General features: G+C 34.4%; 2 protein-coding genes across 11 annotated transcripts in view; one reads left to right on the forward strand and one right to left on the reverse strand.

Annotated features, from left to right (window-relative positions):
* Positions 1–25734, reverse strand: part of LOC129948559 (uncharacterized protein CG43867) — an 89357-nt gene that overhangs the window by 28906 nt on the left and 34717 nt on the right. The window lies entirely within an intron of this gene.
* Positions 1043–7434, forward strand: LOC129948560 (uncharacterized). Its single transcript, XM_056059652.1, has 2 exons — positions 1043–1095; positions 6656–7434. Exon 2 carries the CDS (start codon positions 6786–6788, stop codon positions 7212–7214), a length of 429 nt encoding a protein of 142 aa, XP_055915627.1. The 5' UTR covers positions 1043–1095; positions 6656–6785; the 3' UTR covers positions 7215–7434.

Raw genomic sequence — 25734 nt, forward strand, 5'->3', positions numbered from 1 at the left:
ATGTGTTGGTTACCGCATAACTCAACAATGCCTGGACCAATTTGGCCAATTCTTTTTTTAAATGTTTGTTGAAGTTCAAGGATGGCTTTTACGGCGAGAAAAATTCCAATAAAAACAGCCCTTTTCTTTTTTTGCCATACACATATTTTCTAAAACGTAGTCGGCTTAAAGAATTTGACTTCAAGTCATATCAAATTAAAAAAAAGGAAAAAAAAAGACAAAGGTTTTGATTTCGATTTGCTGTTGTTTTTCTTGGATTTTCTTTACCTTATATACTGAGTCTGTTGGAGCCAATCAAATCATCAAAAAATATTTACTATTAATAACTATCTTAATTTGTATTTGTACCTAAACCATTCAATTACTATAAACTTGCTTTTATTTTCATTCAAATTAAGCGCCTAAATTATACCAATCGCCATAATTTTTACATTTGAATTCGCCCTAAAAATTGTATTTTTAAATTTAACGTAACTTCTCTCTTGAACTACTAAAAAAAATGTGTGTATAAATACAAGCTTATAAATGAAATAAAAGCTCCTTCTTGTATTAAACCCTACTGGGAAATCACTGTCTTTTTCTTTTAAACGTCGCTCGCTATAAAGACTTGTCATTTTCGCATATTTCGCTACCGTTAATTAGTTAACGCATCAACCAGGATCGAATCTATCTTTTGTATAGAAAAGAACACATATAGAGATCCCGGGTTGACGGTCAGCTTCATTTGATCGTTCATTTTTTGGCGCCCAACGTGTTAAAAAGTCGAAATCCACGTAAAAAACAGTATAAGACATTATACTAGTGTCATTTGAAAAATCGTCCATTTATATATATATGTATATAGACAAAAGACAAAAGAGTGTTAAAAAACTATAAACTTCATTAAAAACTATACATATAAAAAGACATTGAACATTTTATCGTCGCGCTTCGGTTTCGGTTTCGGTTTCGTGAGTGCATGGTGCAGGTGAAAATTGCAAGGACAAACGAGAAGCAAAGTCCAGGAAAAATCAAAGCAAGATCCCAAGAAGGAAGAAACCATAAGAGAAGCTAAAAAAAAAATTGTGGAAGATAAGTATTACATCTTCCACCAAGGTACGTTTGTCCAATTTTATTCTAATGTGCGTTGCTGCTTGACAAAAATCTAAAAATCAAACACATATAACGTCTATCATAAACTAATTAAAACAAAAACGCACCTTCGATATAAAAAGGACAGAAAAATTGCTTATATTTAAACTAAATACCTACATATTTAAACATATATTATTTAACATACATATTTATCGAACAACATATCGCAAATTTATTTAAAATACAAATTCAAAATTAAATCTACAAATCATTTAACATCAAATAGTCTTTTAATTTCGTAATTTTGCTGCACAATCGTTAGTGCTTTCATTGGATTAAACTTGATATAATCCACAAGAGATATACACGATCCACAACATAATTTTAAAGTGGATAAGCTTTCTCTCACTTTCGAAATTCAAAATTCTTTTTAATCGCCGCATACCCACCACCACACCATTCATTTATCGTCGTTTCGCTCCATTCGATCTTAAATTCGCGCTTACCTGCTGCACCAGTCATAAGCTTTCATCCACAATTTCGGTCCATAGTATACACACCTTATTCGATTACAACTTGCTCTCAGTGCATCGATCCTCATTTCGCCCACACATCATCACCCATTGAACTTGGTTGTCAACATCGTCAACGTCGTCGTCGTCGCGGGAGATCTTGCTGCATGATCAATGCACTGAAAGTGCTTTTGGTCAAATTGGATTTTTGTCGCTGATTGCAATAAAATTTGATTCGCTTGAACTTAACGTTTATTTTAAAATAAATTCGCTACTTGCTATAACTCAACGAAAATATTTTTAACTTCCGCAATCAATCTTTTGAAGTTGATTCGCGACGGGATTTAAGTTGTTCAGACAGATTTTGTTGGGAGAAACTAATCTTGAGCAGGGTTGCCAGCTAGTGTTTTTTAATAGGGAAGAACGAATTTAATTGATTTTCATTTAAAATTAAATCGTTTTAATTTCTACTGTCGCTCTTCGAGAAATAGTTATATTTTAAAATGACTGAACCAACTCTCGATGAATTGAAACAACAACGTGCTTCGACCAGGGGAAGCATTACCCGTATTAAAAATATCGTGGAATCCAGTTCAAACGTCTTAACTGCAACTGAACTGGAGTGCCGCCTTGGGATTTTAGAATCCTATTTCAAACAAATTTTGGTTTATCAAACAAAAATTGAAGTTTTAGTTCCTAATGACACTAGCAGAGGCGAAATAGAAGATTTATATATCACAGCAAAAACAAAAATTCTTTCACTTTTGGGAACAAATAGGCGGAGTAGTGTTGCAGATATGACTTTAGGTATTCCACATTCAACTAGCCATCTTCCGAAACAACGTTTACCAAGGTTCAGTGGGAAATATTCGGATTACAAGAACTTTATAAATTCTTTTAACAATCTTGTAGAAAACGATTCAAGTTTAACAAAAATTGAGAAATTTAATTATTTGTTGTCGTGTCTGACCGATCAAGCTCTTGGTACGGTTAAGGCCTATCAAGTTACAGAAGATAATTATTCGAAAGCGCTTCAAAGTTTAAAGGATCGTTATGATAATGACTGTCTGATCTTCTTAGAATACATTTCGCAACTTATTGAATTACCAAAGGTTTCAAAGGCTTCTTCAGTTTCGTTACGGAGTTTAGTGGACGATATTTCTGCACTATTCAGTTCCTTGCTTTCGATAGGTTCATACGAAAATATATGCAATGCAATTATAATCCACATTGCCATATCAAAGGTGGACCAAGACACACAGTCTAAATGGGATGAGCAACTTGACTACAGGAAGTTGCCTGAATGGAAGGAATGTGCAAGCGTGCTCAACAAACGGTGTCAGTTCCTGGAGGCTAGAGATAGTAAACAAAGTCGTTCGGATTCAACTTTAAAACCAGCCATCAAATCAAGGCCAACTTTCGTGAACCATCATCGACCTCAAACTTCGCTAGCTGTTAGCCAACGATCCTGCACTCATTGCGGAGACAAGACCCATTCGATTACAAGTTGTAAAACTTTTCTCGAGCTGTCGGTCATGGATCGCTTTTGGAAATCCAAAAAATTAGGTCTATGTTTGAATTGCTTAGTTAAAGGGCATAATGTTTCTAGATGTCCATCGCATTTTAAGTGTCAAGTTTGTAAACAACCACATCATAGTCTTTTACATAGAAATAAAACAGATCCTGTTATTGTTGGTACTGATGCTCAACAACACACACCTCAGCCAACTTCGTCAGCTGCAGTGCACTCGGCACTGGAAAGGGAGCGTATTCCTGAAGGGCAAGTCATACTGGCAACTGCTTTAGTTCTCGTAAAAGATGCATCAGGAGGTTTTCAGTTGGGTAGGACTCTACTTGATTCAGGTTCTCAGGTAAATTTTATAAATGAGAAATTCGCTAACTCACTTGGACTACAAAAGGACAAAAAGGTAGTGGACATCATAGGAATTGGTACAACAGAAACAAAAACAAAACATCAAACACAAACTACAATTCGCTCAAGATATTCCAATTTTGAAATAACTCTTGAATTTTTAGTCGCCCCATCAATCACTGGATATCAGCCTGAAGCAGCGCTTAATGTTAGCAATTGGAATCTTCCGCTGAACTCAAAGCTTGCCGATGAGAGTTTTAATCAACCTGGTCAAATAGATTTGTTGTTAGGGGCAGAAGCATTTTTTGAATTACTCGAATCAGGTCAAGTTAAACTGGGCAACGGACTGCCGTCATTGCAAAAAACAGCTCTAGGATGGATTGTATCGGGAAGATACAGGACAGAACTCAACAACAAGAGAAAATCATGCTTCATCAATTCAAAAGAAGATTCACTTCATAGATACGTTGAAAAATTCTTTGAACTAGAAGAGATTCAGGATCTTAAATGCAAATGGTCTGAGGAGCAAACTGAATGTGAATATCATTTCAGAAATACTGTGGAGGTTCTTCCAAGTGGTCGTCTTATGGTTCAACTGCCTTTGAAGAAAGATCCTTCTTGTCTTGGAGCTTCTTATGACATCGCATTTCGAAGGTTTTTATCTCTTGAGCGCAGATTATCTAAAAATACAGCTTTGAAAACACAATATGTCGACTTCATGAAAGAATATGAGTCTTTAGGTCATATGTCGCTGGTATCCAATCCAAATCTTGAACAAACTCATTATTATTTGCCACATCAATGTGTAGTACGTCCTGATAGCGTGTCTACAAAATTACGCGTAGTTTTCGACGCGTCTTGTCGCACTTCTTCGCAAATTTCCTTAAACGGAATCCTCATGGTCGGTCCTACAATACAGGATGAACTTCTCATCACATTACTTCGTTTTCGATTATACAGATATGCCTTGACTGCAGACATAGTCAAAATGTATCGACAAGTCTTGGTTCATCCATCGCATAGAAGTTTGCAATACATTTTGTGGAGAGAAAATCCACAAACTCCTATAAAAACATACCAATTAAACACCATCACATATGGTACTTCATCGGCTCCGTTCCTGGCAATTCGTTGTTTGAAATTCTTGGCAGATACCAACCAAGATCGCTTCAGTTTAGGTGCTTCATGTCTTAGAACAGACTTTTATGTGGACGATATGCTAACTGGGGCAGACGATTTAGAAACGTTAACTCGCAAAAGGAACGAAGTAGTCGCCATCTTGAATTCTGCTGGATTAGAGCTGTCAAAATGGAACAGCAATCATTGTTCCTTGATTCAAGAAGCTACAAGAAAAGAATTTAAGCTTACCGAATCAAACCTTACAAGTACTTTAGGTATAGCTTGGAATCCTAGTACTGATCAGTTCAGTTTTTCGTACAAACCGAACCAAACATATACGAGGTATACTAAAAGATCGATTCTCTCACTTGCGTCTTTACTTTTTGATCCAATGGGTTTGCTTAGTCCCATCATCATTCGAGCAAAGATAGTTCTCCAGCAGCTTTGGATAGAAAAGCTGGATTGGGATGACTCCATTCCAGAAGCAATCGAAGCAGAATGGCGTCAATTCATCAATGATCTTCACTCACTACAAAATTTGAATGTTCCTCGATATGTTTTTTTTGAAAACAAAATAAGTTGTGAAGTCCATGGTTTTGCAGACGCGTCAATGAAGGCTTATGGGTGTTGTATATATTTGCGAAGTTTAGATTCCTACGGGTCAGTAAATGTGAAGCTGTTAGTCGCAAAATCTCGAGTTGCACCCGCAAAAAAGAAACAACTTCCCAGACTTGAACTTTGTGCAGCACACCTTTTATCGAAACTCTGGGTCAAAATTCAAAAAATAATGGATACAAACTACTCGAAGGCGTACTTTTGGACTGATTCGACAATCGTGTTGCATTGGATTTCTACCCATTCGTCGAAATTAAACACGTTTGTTGGAAATCGAGTAGCGGAAATCCAGGATACGACAAAAGAGGTGGTTTGGAGACATGTTCCAACACACGACAATCCTGCAGATGTAGTTTCGCGAGGATGCACGGTAGATGAAATAAGAAATTCCATTTGGATTGAGGGTCCAACATTTCTGGCCAAAGCAGAAGAAGAATGGCCATCCACAGCAGAAATCGTTCTTTCTCCAGAAGAAGTTTCATTAGAGAAAAGAAAAACAGCGCTGAGCTGTCAACAGCTCAAACCAAACTATTATCTCGACCTGATAGAAAGAGTAAGCTCGTATACAAAACTTATACGAATCTTCGCATACGTCAATAGATATCTCAATCTTCGAGTATGGAGAATGCCATTTCCAAGTGAATACCTGACAGCTTACGAGCTAGAAAACTCGCTTAAAATTATCGTTTATTTAATACAAAAGAAGTATTTTTCGCAAGAAATTGCAGCAATCAATGCAAAAAAAATCACTAAAAGGTTCTATTAAATCCTTAAGTCCGTTCATCGAGGATGAAGAGTTAAGGGGGATTCGTTTGTTAAGAGTCGGAGGCCGATTAAAGCATGCGAATATCCCAGAGGAAAGCAAACATCCACTTTTACTGCCAAAGGATTGCAATTTCACCAAAACTCTCGTCAGACATCTTCATCACTTAAATTACCATGCTGGTCCAAAGGCTCTTGTTGCTTTGTCGAGACAAACCTTTTGGATTGTTAATGTTCGTGAGGTAGCACGATGGGTCGTCCGAAAGTGCCCACACTGTGCCAGGTACAGGCCAAAACTATTCGAGCAGGTAATGGGAGATTTGCCTGCAGCTAGATTAACCCAATCTCGCCCATTTTTATGTTGCGGGGTGGACTTTTGTGGTCCAATATACACTTATTACAAAATTCGTGGCAAGGTGCCATACAAAACATATGTGGTCTTTGTTTGTTTTTCGTCAAAAGCAGTCCATTTAGAAGCTGTGTCTGACCTTTCAGCGGATGCCTTTATAGCTGCCTTAAAAAGGATGATAGGTCGTAGAGGTCTCCCTAAAACCATTCATTGTGACAATGCCACAAATTTTGTTGGCGCGCAGTCAAAATTAAAAGAACTGCGCGATATGTTGTTCAAACGTTCTATTCAAGAAAATATTATAAATTTCTGTTCTAATGCTTCCATAAACTTTCATTTTATACCCCCCAGGGCACCTAATTTCGGTGGAATTTGGGAAGCGGCCGTAAAAACAGCAAAAGGCCATCTTTATCGCAGTCTCGGCGGTGCAAAACTGAACTTTGAAGAGCTGACAACGACACTGGTAGAGATCGAGGCCATAATGAACTCCAGGCCAATTACTCCAATGTCTCCTGATCCCAACGATCTGGAAGCGTTAACGCCAGCTCATTTCCTAGTTGGGTCTTCTCTCAGAGCGATTCCGGAACCAAGTCACGAAGTGTCTGACATAAGCCATCTGGAAAGGTGGCGTCGAATCAATGCCGTAAAAACCCACTTCTGGAAGCGGTGGTCATCGGAATACGTCCTAGAACTCCAAAATCGTGCCAAATGGACAACTTCAACTCCAAACCTCGAAATTGGTAGTCTCGTCATAATCCATGAAGATAACTTGCCACCCCAAAAGTGGCTTATGGGAAAAGTCGTAAAACTAATCAAGGGTCCTGATGGTCATGTACGTGTAGCCGATGTTAAAACGTCACGAGGAGAGTTTCGAAGGCCAATTCGAAAACTAGCAGCGATACCGTCTTAAAAGGAAGTCCTTTCAAAGGAGGCGGAATGTTGGAGCCAATCAAATCATCAAAAAATATTTACTATTAATAACTATCTTAATTTGTATTTGTACCTAAACCATTCAATTACTATAAACTTGCTTTTATTTTCATTCAAATTAAGCGCCTAAATTATACCAATCGCCATAATTTTTACATTTGAATTCGCCCTAAAAATTGTATTTTTAAATTTAACGTAACTTCTCTCTTGAACTACTAAAAAAAATGTGTGTATAAATACAAGCTTATAAATGAAATAAAAGCTCCTTCTTGTATTAAACCCTACTGGGAAATCACTGTCTTTTTCTTTTAAACGTCGCTCGCTATAAAGACTTGTCATTTTCGCATATTTCGCTACCGTTAATTAGTTAACGCATCAACCAGGATCGAATCTATCTTTTGTATAGAAAAGAACACATATAGAGATCCCGGGTTGACGGTCAGCTTCATTTGATCGTTCAGAGTCCACTTTTGTCAACTGATAAACGGCTGAAACAAATTCGTATATCGTGTTTTGTGCAGAGTGTTTGTGTTAGTGGTTGTTTAGTTAGTGTTAAGTGGTAAAATAATTTATATTTGATATGCCTCCTATAAGACGAAGCAATTTAGGTAGAAGAGCCAAAACTGCTACAAAACAAGCTAATTACCTAACTAATCGTACTGCACAAGAACGTGAAGACCAAATTGAACGAGAAAGAATTCCGATATTACAAACGTGTGAAGCGCAACATTCAACTAATGATCGCTCAAGTTTGAATCGAGCTTCTTTCAGTTACGATGTGTCAATTGACTACAGTAACTACCAATGCTAATGGATTGTGTTGCCCAAATGGTAAAGTCAAATTGACTCTATTGGATCCACCCTCAGAGCCATTGTACTCATTGGTTTCCGGATTAGGAACAGATTCCATACACTTTTTGACACACATCCAACACTATAACAATTGATTTCAAATGACTTCATTTGGGCCAACAAAGGTAGTTCGGGAAAATTTCGTGCCAACGTGCAAGGTTTGTAGTACAGCAGTTATTCATAATTATTTTAGCGAACAAAATTTTCTACTACCTAAGTTAAGATGTTTATTCATAGATATTAGTTACAAATAAATATATAATTTTTAAGATCAAATATTATTTAAGTTTGATCACTGACAATCCATACATTTATACCCAATTTCTTATTTATTTTATAGTGTTTGCAACTAAAATACAATTTTTTTATAAATAGAATGGGAAATCCAAATATACAAATCAAATCAGTGAGGAAATTTACAATAAAGCATTGATTTCAATTGAGGACATGTGCTTGATAATATCAAACAAACTATTAATTCGATTAGGCCTGACCGCGCCCTGATGCTTTTAACGAAGAGTGGGTTCGAGAAAAACTGTATGACCAATAACACTTTGAAATAATTAATCCAAACTTATCTTTCACTGTTGAATGAACAACAGAAGTATGTATTTGATACTCTTATAAAAGTAACAAATGGTGAAACTGGACGGATTTACTTCTTAGATGCACCTGGTGGTACAGGAAAAACTTTTATGATTTCATTAATATTAGCAACAATTTGCTCAAAGTATATATAAAAATTGTGCTTGCACTCGCTTCGTCGAGAATCGCAGCAACTTTGCTTGAAGGTTGTGGAACAGCCCATTCAGCACTTAAATTGCCATTGAATATGCAAAGTACTGAAACTTTGTAATGGCAAAGGTTTTGCAGCAGTGTAAATTGATTGTTTGGGATGAATGTATGATGGCACATACAAAATCATTTGAGGCTGCAGACAGAACCTTAAAAGATTTACGAAGCAATAATAACATATTTGGTGGTGCAAGGATTTTATTACCAGCGGATTTTCGTCAAACTTTGCTAGTGATTTTACGATTAACGCCAGCTGATGAAATCAATGCATGCCCAAAGTCCTCCAATCCGTGAAAAGATGTCAAAGTACTTCATTAAAGCAAGAATATGCGTGCCGAGTTGCAAAATGACCAATCTGGAAAAACATTCTCTAAACAACTCATTGACATTGGTAAAGGAAAATTTCCTATTGATATGTTCACTGGCTGCATTAACTTTCCTCAAAGTTTTTGGATTCAGAATGTGTTTTCAGACGTTTCTCAAAATTACAGACACCATGGTTGGTTGAGCAAACGAGCTATATAGGCTACAAAAAACATTGATGAAAATTAATTGAATTTCAAAATTCAATTACAGACGAACCGAGGATACATAAATCAGATGGTTTGGCTACTAACCAAGATAGTCGACTATCTTGCTGGATTTTCCAGGATTGCCACCTCACAATCTTCAATTAAAAGTTGGATCAATAGTTATAGTGTTGCGAAATATCAACCAACCACGTCTTTGCAACGGTACACGGTTAGCGATAAAAAAAATATTAAACAACGTGATAAAAGCTCAAAGGAAAGTATAAAGGAGAAGATGTTCTTATACCCCGCATCTGTACGACTACAGTTTCCAGTGCGATTGCTTTTGCTATGACCATAAACAAGTCCCACGGGCAATCATTAAGTGTTTGTGGTATTAATCTAGAAAACCCATGTTTCTCACATGGTCAAATGTATTTTGCCTGTCCCCGTGTTGGAAAACCATCAGATTTGTTTGTCTATGCGCCAAGTAATAAAACAAAAAACATCGTATACCACAAAGCACTACAATGATAATAAAACTGATTTCTGTTAATAATTATGATTCACATGATTAACAATAAAGCGATTATTTACTTTTAAATCGTTGTATATGTTTCATTTAATTATTTTTTATTCACAACACCTCATCACCAGGGTGACGGTTCTGTCCAGGAGAATGTTAAGCCACGACTATAAAATACGTAAAAACAAAAACTGCCACTTTACTAATCTTTATGATAGGGCGAAGTCTGTCTGGTCCGCTAGTTTAATATAAAAGCTTTGAATCTTTCGTGAATTGAAGTGAGAAGAAATTCCGGAACAGTGAATATTCTTTCCAACTTATTTTGTTTGTTTTTAATTTGTTTAGATGTCATGCACCTCAATACACCTATTTCTTTAAATACAGGAAACAACAGTTTTCTCTCTCCAATTTTTAAGTCTTGATGACTCTTCTGATGAAAATATTTTCAAAAGTTCACGTAAAACAATAATTTTTAAGAATTTGTCTTCCAACAACTCCAATTAACGAGTAAGCAGACTGAAAATGGTAGTTAAAATCTAGATTTCCGGAAATTGCATCAGAAGAAAATACGCCATAAAAGCCATTCTATTTCTTTTTCTAGGAAAAGATCGAATTTTTCTGGCAAATTTCCTCATTTTCTGGCTTTTTACATCTATGTATATTTTTGTAGCTTTCTTCGCATAACAAGAAATTACTTTCGAAATAAAGCTACGTTTCAACAAAATTTCAACAATTCTACATGAAATTTTCCCAAACCCCCTCTTAACTAGCTGTTGGAAAATTATTGATGTACGTTTTACACTTGATTTTCGATAAAAAAATATTGATTCGCTTTTGAGATAATGAATTACAAAAAAGTACTATTTTTTTCAAATCCAAAAAGTAAAATTTGTCATCAAATATTATTAAGGTTCATTAATTCTTGAGGAGGAAGGAGGTACCCTTCCGGAACATTTTAAAATATTTTTTTATTGAAAGAAGCCAGGATTAAAAAAATTATAGAAATTTACAAAAATCTATTGGTTCGATTTTGAGAAAATTGAAATTGTCGATTTTTGTTCATACATTTTGGATGGAGACTACTGTTGTCTTAAAAAAAAGAAAAGAGGCCTAAAGCGAATCGGTTTAAAACCTTAATTTCAAAGTTTGAACTTAATCGAAAAAATGGTTTGGGTTATAGGGACGTGAACAGATAGACGAAGGGAACCTACTTTTTTCGTTTTTTTCTACCATCGTAATTTCATGTTTGATAAAATCTCGAGTTCGAAATATTTTATGAAGACAAGAAAAGTAAAAAAATCTAATAAATGTGCTAACCTTAACCTTTGAAACATGTAAACGTATAAGGTAAAGGTACAAAATATGTTACTTTAATTTTGTCAGCCCCCTTTTCAAACCTTTTAAATTTTAAAGCTTGTATATATTTTATAAGACAATATGTCTTAATGAATATAAGCACTTCAAGAATAAAATTAATTGAAATTGACGAGACATACCTTTCCAATAACGAAAACCTCCTTCAAATCTTGCAAATTAGAACTCAACCGAAACCACCAAATACATACCTACTATCCGCGATTCTACACGAAATTACAACTCTCCGTAGGGACACTTATGTTTGTATTCACAGCAGACTTATGTATGTGTGCAATACAAAAAATTCTGCCAATGAAGCTAAGCAGTTTACGCAGCCACCGCTATCATCCCTCATTTTATAAACAAAATCAAAAACTTTCTTGACCTTGACTTTTGTTTGTCATTTTTCCTGGTGAATGAAAATAATATTTTCCTCTCGCTCACTTGAATTTCTCCACTTCGCGACACTAACGCTAATAATGCGGAATGTGGTCGCACTAAAAGTTTCTGCTCATGAGAGTAACTATAGTTTTTAGATACAAAGGTTTTAGCGGGTTAAAATCGTATCCACATTCAAAAGACAAAAACAATCCGCTCATGTTTTTCATACACAATGGTGAAAACCAAATTACCTTTGAATCTAAAAGCAAAGTTCTTATTCAATGTTGACAAGCTAAATATCCCAGTATTATTCTATCCCAGAACCAATGGAACTTATCAATTACCCAAACCGTTGTCGTAATATTTCGGAGGGACATTTGTATATGTCAGAAGCTCAAAATAGCAACTTTTTGGTGAATAACTGTATATACCTATGGATACATAATTGACATATAGCAACATTAAATGCCAGTTTTGGTGTTGCGATGGCTTAAGGGTAACAATATTTTGTTTGATGTTATTCGTTGAATGAGAATTGTTTTGTTCAATAAGTCATCAATAAGCACTTTTGGGGAAAAACGAAGCTAACGTTATGGCGTTCAAAGTATGGCACAGTGTTAACACCGAAAAAAGATGTCCGAGTGGAAAATAAGTGCCAACTACAATTTTCAATAGGACATACAATAAAATTTGTTTTATGTACATGAAAACAACAACGAATAACTCGTCGAAACATTATACATATTTTTATTACATATGTAGGTGTGTATATTAAGAGGCTGGGATGCGACCCACACTGATAACTTCCCATCCCGTCTGTTGATTTGTATTGCCTAAAAGTTTGTCTATACATATGTACTCTTATCAATTTTTACCAAATTTGCGTACTATTTTTTGTAGATTTTATTTTTTATGAAAAACGGACTGTTGAATTTTTATATAAAAATTACTGAAAAGGTATCGAAAACAATATTTTCTGTGAAATAAAATAAGTTTGAAGCCAATATTTTTAATTTCTGGAAAGCTATTTGAGTCGAAAGTAAATTTTTACCAAGTTTTAGTATTGTTTTTTTTTAGTTTTATTTTTTTTTTAAACTGTCAATACGATTTTTTTCAAAATTTTATCGAATGTTGAAAACAAGTTAATCAAGTTAATTATCGTTATCTATGATAATGGCATCAAGAAAGCAGCTGGGGCAGTGAAGCCCTCTTGTCTTGGGTTCTTTGCTTCCATACAGTCGAAACAATATGAGCAAACACATCCATGGAATTTCTATATTACTATTTTCATTATTGGCTGATTAGTGTGTATCAATTATATATTTTGGACCTAACATAACGGGATTGAATTCTACCATGTAAAAAACCCACATCATCCTGGACGCGGTAGTCTTGCAAGTCCTCCAGAGCACTTCCTCTATAAATCTTTGTTCAGGTAGTTATGTGCGAGTTTGAGGTCCAAATCCGGTTATGTTGCATTAGGGTTAATGCAAGAGGACAGCAGCCGGCTACTCAAGTACTTTTAAAAAAATAGATTTTATTTCTTATGAAAAAACGGACTGTTGGATTTTTATATACAAATTACTAAATATCGAAAACAATATTTTCTGTGAAATAAAATAAGTTTAAGGCCAAAATTTTTGAATTTTGAAAAGCTATTTGAGTCGAAAGTAAATTTTTACCAAGTATTGTTTTTTTTCAGAGTTTTATTTTTTGTAAAAAAAACTGTCAATTCGATTTTTTGAAAACAATATTTCTTATAAGATAAAATTAGTAAGAAGCTATTATCTCAAATTTTTGAAAAGATATTTGAGTCGAAAATCAATTTTTACCAACTTTTATACATTTTTTTAGGTTATTATTTGTTGTAAAAAAACTGTCTATTCGATTTTTCTCAAAATTTGTCCTAATGTTGAAAACAATATTTCTTATAAGTAAAAATTAGTTAAAAGCTATTATCTTAAATTTTTGAAAAGATATTTGAGTCGAAAATCATTTTTTACTAACTTTTGTAATTTTTTTTCGGTTTTTATTTTTTTGTAAAAAAAACTGTCAATTCGATTTTTTACAAAATTTTACTGAACGTTGACAATAATATTTTTTGAAAGATAATAGTATATTAAAGCCAATATCTCAAAGTTTTGAAAAGATATTTAAGTCGAAAATAAATGTTTACCATTTTTTATTAATTTATTTTTTAGGATTTTATTTTTTTGTAAGAAAACTGTCATTTTTCAGAATGTTAAAAACAATACTTACTATAAGATAAAATAAGTTTGAAGCCTAAATTTTAAGTTTTTGAAAAGATATTTGAATAGATACACAATTTTTACCAACTTTGAGTAATGTTTTTTTTTTTATATTTTTATTTTTTATAAAAATTTTTTTTTGGATTTTTTGATTTATAAAAAACCGTTTGGAGGTGACAATTTTTTTTCAGGTTTTTTGATTTATAAAAAACCGTTAAATGGATTTTTTTTTCAAAAAATATACTTCTTTGATATCACGTTACAATATATTATATAAAATTTAATTCGAGTCTCTAGCGTTTTTGGTTCGTAAGATATTTAGGGTTAACCAAAATGTTCACCTTTTTTTCAAACTGCTATGGTAAAAAAACCACCCACTCAATTTTCTTGAGAGCCCTTTCTGCCTTACTATCTGTATAACACAATTTATTTGAAATCGATATCTCTTCTGGTTCTTGAGCTATGGACGACGAAAAAACGTCGCGAACGTACGGACGTACGAACGTACATACACACGCCACGCACGCACAGACTTCTTTCTAAAAATCTTTTATTTCGACTCTAGGGATCTTGAAACGTCGAGAAATGTCAAAATTTTCAATTTGACAAATCGGACCCATTACAATAACTTCCTAAGGAAGCGAAAACGAGCATACCACTTATTTTTTTTACATACAATTATATCCGAGAAACCTTTCCTGCGAAGTCTGTTGGACCTCTCCATATATCCGTTTTCTTACCCCACCAACCATTTTTTAAACTTCAAATAGTGCTTCAAGCATTGGACATGTTCAGGAAACATAAGGGTCTTCATTTGCAGTCAACTTCGTGCTTTGAACGTACATTTTGATCAATGCAACTAAATAGTCTTTCAAGTGTCATGAATTTCAAATTCAGAACTTTATTTCGCAAACCTTTACTTTAAGTTCATATAATAAAAAGTACCAAAAAAATTACTGTCTACAAAACACTCCTCAGGCAAGCTACAAGTCTACCACGATTTGTATTGTAAAGAAATATTAGTTATTTCTTTTCCAAATTGACAAGGAACCTTTTTCAAGAAAGCATTAAATGAAGTTGTATGGACAATAAACAAATCATAGAGTAAAAAAGTTCAGCTTTGACTTGAATGAAAAAAAACATCAAGAGCTGTCATTTTGACATAAATAGATTTGCCTTTGCAACTTTCCAGTCATTTTTCCATTAAAGTTCCCTTAAATGGAAGGTAATTTTTTGGCAGCTAGTAAATCAGATACTAGAAACTTGCCTAATTTTCAAGTCCCTTATGTCGTCTGAACCTATTTGAGGTTATTATTTGTCTACGATTTTTTTTATGAAGATGTGTCGCGTTATTATTTTCATTTTTTAGAGTCGCAATATGTTATTAAATTACATTTTAAAATGTATTACCAATTAAGTAATAAAACGTTCCTAACTAAATATTCACTTCAAGATTAGTTGTTTTTTTAATAACAAAAACTATTATATATTTTTCCACGTAATATAGGCTAATGTATTAGCTTTTTTTCCAACAATTTTCGGGTGTCGAATTCTGTTACTGTTTTGTGTTGAGAAATCTTTTTAAAATTGTCCAGATCATTAGTTCATTAGAAATTCTTTTATTGAACACACATATGCATACTCATTTTTTTGTATTTATTCGTCAAATAAAGAACACTCCGCTTTAACAAAATACGCACACAAATTTTTAAAATACTTTTTTCTTCAAATATTCATGGGTATTGTCCCATCTGTTAGTGCTTACTACTCCCTTAAGATGTTATGTTGGCATGTGGATAATACTATCCCTATTATGTAAAGATACAGTGTGAGTACTATGAAGTGGAGAGATGGGTTTAAAGGAGGTGTCGGTGCACATTGGTTTTGAATTCTGAATATAGCTGGGAAAGACAGAGTGTGGCAAGGCATTCCACATTCGCGTAATACGGCTAAATAACAAATCTCTATACTTGAAAGTACGACCGAAGTTGGGCTCGAGGGTATACTCATGATCATATTTAGAAGCGCGAGTATTACGGTTGAACTGTTTAAGGGGAGGAATGCAGCTGGCTATTTTATGTAGAGCATAAACCGTTAAAATAAAGGTAAAAGAAGTTGAGACAAGAAACCTTACGACGATGTTCAAGCGAAGTAAATGAACTTATGATATTATCACCAATCAATCTAAATGCTCTACGTTCAATACTGTCCAAGAGGCTTAAGTAAGTTGTAAGAGAACCAGCCAAGATATGGTAATTATACTTAAGCTCTGGACGTACATAAGTCTTGTAGATAACAGACAGATCAGAGGGGGATATAAACTTTTTGTATCGCCTTAGAAAACCCTAACATCTTGCGGCATTTTTGGCGGCATCGTGTATGTGATCGTTTCACAAAAGGTGGTTAGTGATACACATACAGAGAATATCGAGACGTTCAGTCTCCTCGATGCAAGTGCAAACCAGCATTTTTTTAGTAGTTTTCAGGCTCGACCCATCCAATACAACTTAATATTAAACGATTCAATAGTAATTACTTATCCAATGAAGGAGAGATAAGAGGACGCCAACCCCTATCAAATGCTTTTGATATATCAAGTGCAATAATATTACTTTCTCCAAAGCGATGTAAAGATTTGGTCCACTGTACGGTGAGATGAACCATGAGATCACCAGTGGAACTACGAAAGCTACGAAAGCCGTATTGTCGGTCATTAAGAAGCTTTCAATCTTCGAGATATTTCTTGAGGTGGTAGTAAATCAGCTTTTAAGTGACTTTGGGAAAAAGGGACTTAAGTGAAATCGGTCGATAATTAGAGGGTGAGCAAGAGACCTGAGAAGTTTAGAACACCTTTTCAGAAAAATTGCTGGGATAACTTCTGGACCAGCGGATTTATGTATGTTAAGATCTTAAAGGACTCTCGCAACAGTACGAGTGAGCAAACAAACTGGAGGGTGAGGAAGATTTGCCTTTTTTGGGGATAGGCTGGGCAAATGTGGTTTTCCATCCACACATCTTCAAAACAATAGCGGGGATACCATCCGGACCTGCGGATTTATGTATGTTAAGATCTTTTAGGACTCTCGCCACAGTATGAGTGCAAACAAAAAAAATGGCCCCATAGAATCACTAATGCGCTCGATGACAGGCGGAGTCATACATAACACTCACTGGCAGCGTTAAATTGGAGGCGAACTGCCTAGCAAAGAGATTAGCTTTCTGAAGAGAGCTAACAAATGGAATGTCATTGACAACGAGCGTAGGAAGCGAGGAAAAGGAAGAATTGCTCATCCCTTATATCTGCATTAATTTTGTGTGTATAACTGATATAATTATTGACAGCTTTCAATATAACAACATCTCCTTCACAGATGTGATGAGGTTTTTAACAGCTTTTTAATTTCTCAAATCGTGAAAACGAAAGATTGAACCATCAGGGTCAGCGGATACCAAGTGATACCATTCTTTTTCGAGATTATTTGAGTTTTGAAAAACTCTAATATAGCATAACTCTGCCCAGAATTACAGAATCACAATCAGATGGACATCTTAGACAAAATCCTTAACTACATAGAAGTTATAGCTGTCCATGGTGAAGTTTTGTCCAAGACGTCGTTATTCAAATCCCTTTTTTGATGACAGCATATACTTGGTATTTCCCTTATTGCCCTCATTGACCACTAAACCCGTATTCTTCGCTTCCGTCGCAATGCTCAAAAACGCTCCACTGACATCATGCTTTGATCTTCCAATTATGTCAATATCATCTGCGTATCCAAATAATTGGATGGACTTTTGGAAGATTGTGCCTCTGGTGTTGACGGTTGAGTTTTGCACTATTCTTTCCAGAACGATATTGTAGAAGACTTGTGCATTGCCTTGTCTAAAACCTTTTCTGACATCAAATGCATCGGTGAGATCTTTTCCGACCTTGATAGAGCAGCGTGCATTCTCCATCTTCATTCTGCACAAACGGATAAGTTTGACAGGGATGCCAAAACTATCATTGCTGTAGTGTGAATATTTGTTCGATAGTGGAATTTCCTGGTCTGATGCCACACTGATAAGGACCTCTGTAGTTGGCGCAATTTAGAGGGTAGCCTTTCTTATGCATCGGGCACACTATGCTGAGATTCCACTTATCGGGCATGCTTTCCTCCGACCATATTTTGCAGATGAGTTGCTGCATGCTCCCTAACAAGTCATCGCCCGCTGCTTTGAATAGTTCGGCAGCGATGCTGTCAGCTGCAGCTTTGTTTGACTTAAGTTAAGATGTAGCTATCTTCACTTCATCGAGGTCGGGTAAGCGGAATTGTTGATCTACGTCGCCTAGGTTAAGTGGTTCTATCTCCCTTACAGCGGAATTCGTTTCGTCATCGCAGTTATATAATTTGGAGAAGTGGTATTTCCATATTCTCAACATAGACTGCATTCTAATACACAACGATTAAATAGTCGTTGTACCTATTTGGTTGACTAAAATAAACGTCTTCTTAACGTATGAAATACTTTACAAGTTGGCGGGCAAAAGCAAGACTAGCAGTTTAATTTGTATATTTAGCACTACCAGATGGCACAATATCCTTAATATTTGGACAAAAAAATGTAACAATATTCATTTGCAGCGGAGTGTAGATGCTTATTTAATTAAGAGTTGATAGCTATCTGCTGATAGTTCTATTAAATTTGTTTGCAATACTTTATTTTTATAAGTTATTAAATTATATAAATGGCAAACAAATGTCATATAGAAAGTAAGTAAATGCCCATATAGAAAGAAAGTTAATAGAACGATACCATAACGTAAGCAACATTGAACAAAATCTAATATAAACAAATCCAAGCACAAAATTAATTTAAAAATTTACTGACTCAATCTGTTTTTAAACGTATAAATATGTAATTCGATCTATAGAACAAATAAGTACACTTATTTGAGTTAAAATTAAATGATTAATTCGATAGTAATTTGCATTTATTTCGGATTAACTAACTACATGCATATCAATTAATTTTAATTATAGACACAAAATCCGAATTCTGATAGAACTAGGATGGAATCTGTATAAGCAAATCTGCGCCATAATCCGGTTGGAAGCTATGCTATGCCGCTTTCTGACGTGACGCCGACCTAACACACTTCCGCCCCGCCTATGCACGACCCCTAGACCTATGGTCATTGTACTTATATGTATGTAAATCGGTGAGCGAAATGAAATCACATCATTTGGTGTTAGATTATAAAACCTATGAACAAATTATTATGCTTTAATTAATATCGAGGATTTACAATGAATAAATGGCTTGGATTATGGTTGAAGAGTATTGTTTGGTGTCAGTTGTTAGGCAAATTATGTTTTGTTAGCCAACCAACCCAACGCAACGAATCTCGAAGGCACACTACAGTAGAATGGATAGTAGGAAGTTTACTCGTGCGCTAGCTTAGCATATCAGGTGTCAGTATATCAATTGTTTTTTTGTTATATTCGTATCTGCCATAGTTCTAAAGTTTCTGATAGTTTACCAAGATTTTTTGAAATATTTTTTAAAGGTCATAAATTAATCATTGATAAAAATGCATATTTTTATATTTTGCAAAAATTACAACGACCCAAAAAGCCGACGGAAAACTATATTTCCAATAATCATAACTATATTTCCACTAATCACATTGTGATCTTTCGTTTGGTACCAATAGGTTTTAATGTATAGTTTATTACTTATAAGTTGTAAGTTGTTATGGCTAACAAACAACGATTTTCTCATTGTAATCGAATATGTTGTACAAGATAAGCTTATTGAGCTCAATTCCTTACCGAATGAAGTTGATAGTAGCAACTATTTTACTATCGACTGTTCTAGTACTTTAGGACATCAAAAAAGTCCTTTGACACTGTATGATGTTTGTTTTTCCGACATATTTTATTAAATTAATAAAAAGTTTTTTTTTACAAAACAGACAATTTGCTGTATGCGCAGGCAGCCTAAACTCTATTCTTTATGATATAGTTGGTGGAGTTCCGAAGGGGTCAGTGCTGGAACCCATACTTTTCAACGTTTATGTGTCCAACCTGCAGTCTTTGGACGTAAACACTAAATTTGCTATGTTTGCTTACGACACAGCGCCTTCTTTTTTCTTGTAGCCTATTGCCTCAATAAGCTTTCAGTTGTCTACAATTCTCAATGAGTAGCCTACAAAACTATTTTCATAATAGGAAAATCAAGGACAATGTTCAAAAATCACAAGCAGATTTGTGTGTCACAAACTTCGTTACAGCTAAACTCTGTCAATATGGCTGGGTCTGAAAACGGCAACTACCTAGGTGTAACACTTGACAAGAAAATAACATTTGATAAACATATTTTCGCCAACAAGATTAGCAAAACTAATCTTGTAATATGAATTTTATACCCGTTTGACTGCGTTGAAGGCTTCAAAGAGTGCAAAACGAAATATTAAAATTAATGCTAAACTTGCAAATGCACTATTTTACAGTCAGACTAATGTTAAGCAACTCAAGCTTGTAATTAGTAATTTGAAAATGATCTTATTCTGATAATCAGCTAATTCTTAATCTCTTGGATTAGTTATTTTGTTTATAACACATTTGGGTTAGTGTGCAACTTTTTGTTTGTAAGTATCATGTAAGATCTGTTCTTTTAAGTTTCCATTGGTTTCAATTCTTGAGCCAGCTTTATCTTGTATGGGTATAAACCAAGGCCCTTACCGTGTCTTGGTAAACGATAAATACTATAGTAATAATACTAACTTTATCGGAGAAAAAGCGTTGCTTACATCACTGTCAATAGTTACAGTAAATTATTTTTTGAATACGCTCTTGTTAAATTAAGTCGCAAGAAATCAACCGAAAAAACAACAAGTTTAATAAAATATTTAGCTACATGTGTATATATTATCAACATACTTCTATATTACAAATTGCATTATACGTGCAACATAATCCAATCCCCTCGGGGAAGGAAACATAAAGACAACAAGTAACGACGCAGACCACACCGCACATGATATAAAAAAAAATATAATTTTTGTTGTGATTTCAAATTGATACAAATAGTCTAATAATCACCCCATTTCATTTTATTTAGACGTCTTCTACCAGCCAGTTTCTGAAAAAGGAAATCTCCAAATGCTCAGTTGAAGAAACCACCACAATCTTCAAACACATACCAATTGAATTTGAGTATATATGTATGCACATGTTAGTGTGTGTGAATTTTCTAGCAATTTTACTGAATGCTACCAAATTGAGTGAGGTGCCTTCGTTTTTTCATGTATCTTTTATTTTCTGCCGCTTCATCGTTACATGCTTTTTCCATAGTCGAACATTTCAAAACAAGGCCACGGACTTGTTCGGGATTCTTTGGCCGCACCTTGACATTATATCACTATCACTAAATCTGTGGAATGAAAACTCAGTGCAGGTTGTAAAAAGGTTCACCTTTTCACCACGTCATGAAGGGCAATTGCTGGCAGAGTTTTGGAAGTGATAGGTAGGCGGACTAAAACAAAACAAGCACCAACCAATCAACCCCCTTCTTTAAAAGACTCATGCTTGCTGGCAAGGAGTGTTCGATATTGAGCAAATCCTTTACCAGAAAATGGCAAAATAGTTTTACGTGCACACGAAACCAAATTTAATTTGATTTGGAGTACACAGAATTTTATAGACTGGTATTCTCCAACCGTCCGTACGTACGGAATTCGAAACAGCTCAACACAACCAGACCACACAGAACCCAGCCATGTCTTGTACCAAGGGCCCAATATCAACCCTATACCTACCTGCTAACATACCTTTATAAACAAGAAGTCCCACCAGGAAAGGCAACTTCCCTGGCCTATATTTTATTCATACTCTCGTTTCGTGCTTTGTAAATATGCGGCCCTATAGAATTGGGCTCATAGCAGCTATCAACATCAATGACTTGAGGTATTTTTTTTTGTGTGCAGACCATGACCCTAAAGACGTCGTCGTCGTCTCCGTCGGCGTCTTCGGGTGACGGTGAGTTAAGTCGGAACTTAAAAAGAATCATGTTTAAGATGTCCTTTTTCAACTTTACCCGATGAAACACACGTTTGGTTTTTATTATAAATAATGTAATAGGGATATAAGTAGGCGAAAAACCACTGCCAGGATGGAATTTTATTGCATTTCTGTCAGATTTAATACACCTTTGGAATTTAATTGTATTGTTAGCGGCTGGTTGTACTTTTAAACACTACATATTACACATTCAGATGTTATAGTATTAAAAAGACTTGAATAGATTATGCATATATACACCAACATATATACCTATGCACTACAAACTTACATATAGTTTATGAACTTTTCTTCTAACTTTAAGATAAGAAAAAAACTTATTTGTACGTTCGCTTATCCGTATGTTCGGGAACCTTTGTAATCCATAACTAAAGAACTTTAAATACATTTTGTTATACAGATAATAATGCAAAAGGATGCAGAAACGACAGGGTGGTTATTTTACCATATAGCAATTTAAATGTGTGTAGTACCCGTGGCATGATGGTTAGTGCGTTGGACTGTCATGCGAGAGGTATTGGGTTTGATCCCTGCCTGTGCACCTAAATTTGTATTCACGAGTACTGCCTCTTTCGAGGAATTGGCAAATCCTCCAAGAGTAATTCTTGTCATGAAAGAGTGCTTTCTCAAATTATCCGTTCGGATTCGGCATATAAACTGTAGGTCCCCTGCAATTACTCGCACACAGGAATGGTTGAGAGATGTAAGTCACTAGGCCCTGGTTCTTTACGGACTGTTGCGGAAACTAATTTAATTTAAGTTTAAATATGTAGTGCCCGTCGCATGATGGTTAGTGCGCTGTACCGTATTTCGACAGACATATAAATGCTGCTCTGACCAGGGCCGGAGGAGCCTTCGCTCTGACGAAACGGCTGTTTTACAGCAGTCGGATTGACCCCAGAGTGAAGGTAATTTGCTACTTGGTTCTCATACGGCCAATGATCGTCTATGGTTGCCCTATGTGGTTCAACGTTGCCCCTTCTCAGATGGAGAAGTTTCGAGTGTTCGAGCGGCAGTGTTTACGACGCTGTACCGGCTTATAAAGAAGAACCGAACCTTCTTACTATTACAACTAGGTTCTTTACAACGGGGCTCGAATCAACAGAATTGACAACTTCGTGAAAAAACTCATTCGAGGTCACATTGCAAGAGCTATGTCTTTGACCAACAATTTAATTTTTGGGGCGTTCTATCCAAACGATGAGTATTTTGAGAGTGACCGATTAAGCGGCTTCATTCCACCAGAAACATTCCCCTTCTGAGATAGAAGCGGCTGATACAGGATAAATTGGCAGTATCCCTAATCTACCACTTCAGACTACGAACCGTGGATAGGCGACTCCTGTACAATCGGGACGTCATGGCACAAGGCGGAGCAGAGCTCCTTGGGTTCAGTTGGGCTGTGTCCGAACGGGACCGATCTGTTAGGGTGAAGCAGGAGAACCAGTTTTGATGACTTCAATCGGCACTTGATAGTGGGTATTCGGGAAGCGGTTTTAAGCCTTGGCCGACTTACATACTTGTTTTATAGTTTAAGGGTTTAGTTTTAAGTAGAACAGGCATGGTGGCACAAAAAAAAGAAATTAAAAATAAAATTTAAAAAAAATGGAATAAGTAAAAAAAAGAACAACAAAATATGATATACAAAAAATGTTAGATAGTTAGATTTGCTGCTGTGGTTGTTCTAGTTTAAAGTATTTTATAGGTAAAATAGGTAGTTTAAGTTAGTTTTAAGTTTTATTTTAGGGACCTAATTTTAAGTAGTTTTTAAGTACGAATAAAAAAGGATATTGATATTAGTTTTTTTTTAAATTTTCTAATGAATACAAAAATAAATAAAATTGAATTGAAGTTAAATAGATGTTAGAGCCGAAAGACATTAGAAATAAGTACTATTGTTTAACTTAGAGTGTCCGTATGGAACCAGTTAGTTTGTTGTAAGTTATGGATATTTAGGCTAATTTTATGAATGTTTGTCTAGCTTTAAGATAGTTTTAAGAAACAATGAATACAATGAATTTAAAAAAAAAAGTGTGTTTGACTATCATGCCAGAGGTCTTGGGTTCGATTTCTGCCTATGCCACCTAAAGTTTTTTTCCCGGGTACTGCCTCTTTCGAGGAATTGGCAAATCATCCAAGAGTAATTCTTGTCATGCGAAGTGCTTTATCAAATTAGCTGTTCGGATTCGGTTTAAAAACTGTAAGTCCCCTCCTTAAGAATATTACAAAGGAATGGTCGATAGTTTTATGTCACTATGCCCTAGTTCTTAACGGACTGTTGCGTCAACTAATTTATTTTTGCTTAATTTAAAAAAAAAAAGGTAAACATTTTGGGTAACCCAAAATATAATTGTATTATATATTGTGACGTTGCAACAAACTGATAAAACTTTGAAAAAAATTCAAGTTATAGCTTTTTTTTATAAATCAAAGAATATTTTAAGAACAAAAAATTATTTCATCTAAAAGATAGTTTTATGCAACATAGAATAACGTTTCTGACATCTTTTAAAATTTTGAGAAAAATCAAACTGACAGCTTTCTTAAAAAAAAATTATTTTCAACTTATATATGTAACTTATGTAACTGGCTTCAAATTTATTTCATTTTATAAAAATATGGTTTTCATCATTCAGTAAAACTTTGGGAACATCGAATTGACAGGTTTTTTCACAAAAAATAAAAACTTATAAAACATTACTAAAACTTGGTAAAAATTGTTTTTTGACTCAAATATCTTTTTAAAAATTTAGGATATTGGCTTCAAATTAATTTTATTTTATAGAAAACATAGTTTTCGATATTTAGTAAAAATTGTATAAAAATCCAACAGTCAGTTTTTCCATAAAAATTAAACTCTCCAAAAAATATTACACCAAATTGGTAAAAATGGATATATTCGATTCTCGATATCTCTTGAATAAATGAAGGCATTGACTTCAAAATGATTTCATTCTATGCTAAATTTTTACGTTAACGTAAGATATTGTTCTTAAAAAAAGTCAAAAATGGTTGTAAAAAAAATTGGTTTCGAAATAAATTTTAAAATCAAACCATTTCATCATACGCTAAACATTGTTGGTAATTTTTAGAAGAATTAAGCTGACAACTTTTAACTTTTATAAAAAAAAATGGAAAAGCAACAAAAAACTGATAAAAAATGGTTTTCGATTGGAGTATTAGGGGAACAAAGGAAGATATTGACTTCAAATTATTTGTCTCACACAAAATTGTATTGAAAATTTTGTTAAATTTTTAAGCAAGACAAATCGGCAAACAAATCATAAAAATACCCGTTATTAAAAGTACCAAATTTTTAAATAACTATTAGGTTAAAGATTAATTCAAAAACAGTCCAACAATAAAAATAATTTTTATAAAATGCGAGTTCGTCAAGTTAATCATTTGTATTTAAACGGCACATACTATATATGTGGGATCGGGTCAAATTTCTGGCTTCAAAATTCTTCCTTTCAGAATTCTGCTTTTTTAACGAGAATTCTTTTTTTTTTATCTGGTTTACAAAATTCTGTTTTTTAAAATTCTGCTCTTCAAAATTCTGAAAATTTATAGTAAAAAAAATTCTGCTAATTCTGCTTTTTTTTAATAGTATATTTATTAACGGAAAAGTCAATTTAACATGGTTTTTGTTTCAATTTTAACAAACAAAAAATCAAAATTTCGTCCTTTAACTTTTCAAAATAAAACATATATCCATCCACGCACAGCTTTTCTTTTCCTTTATTAGATTTAACAAGTGAAACGT

Source organism: Eupeodes corollae, chromosome 2 (genome assembly GCF_945859685.1).
Source record: "Eupeodes corollae chromosome 2, idEupCoro1.1, whole genome shotgun sequence".
NCBI classification, from domain to species: domain Eukaryota; kingdom Metazoa; phylum Arthropoda; class Insecta; order Diptera; family Syrphidae; genus Eupeodes; species Eupeodes corollae.

Coding starts and splice junctions, on each gene's coding strand:
- LOC129948560 (XM_056059652.1), top strand. CDS start 6,786: ATGAACTCCAGGCCAATTACTCCAATGTCTCCTGATCCCAACGATCTG.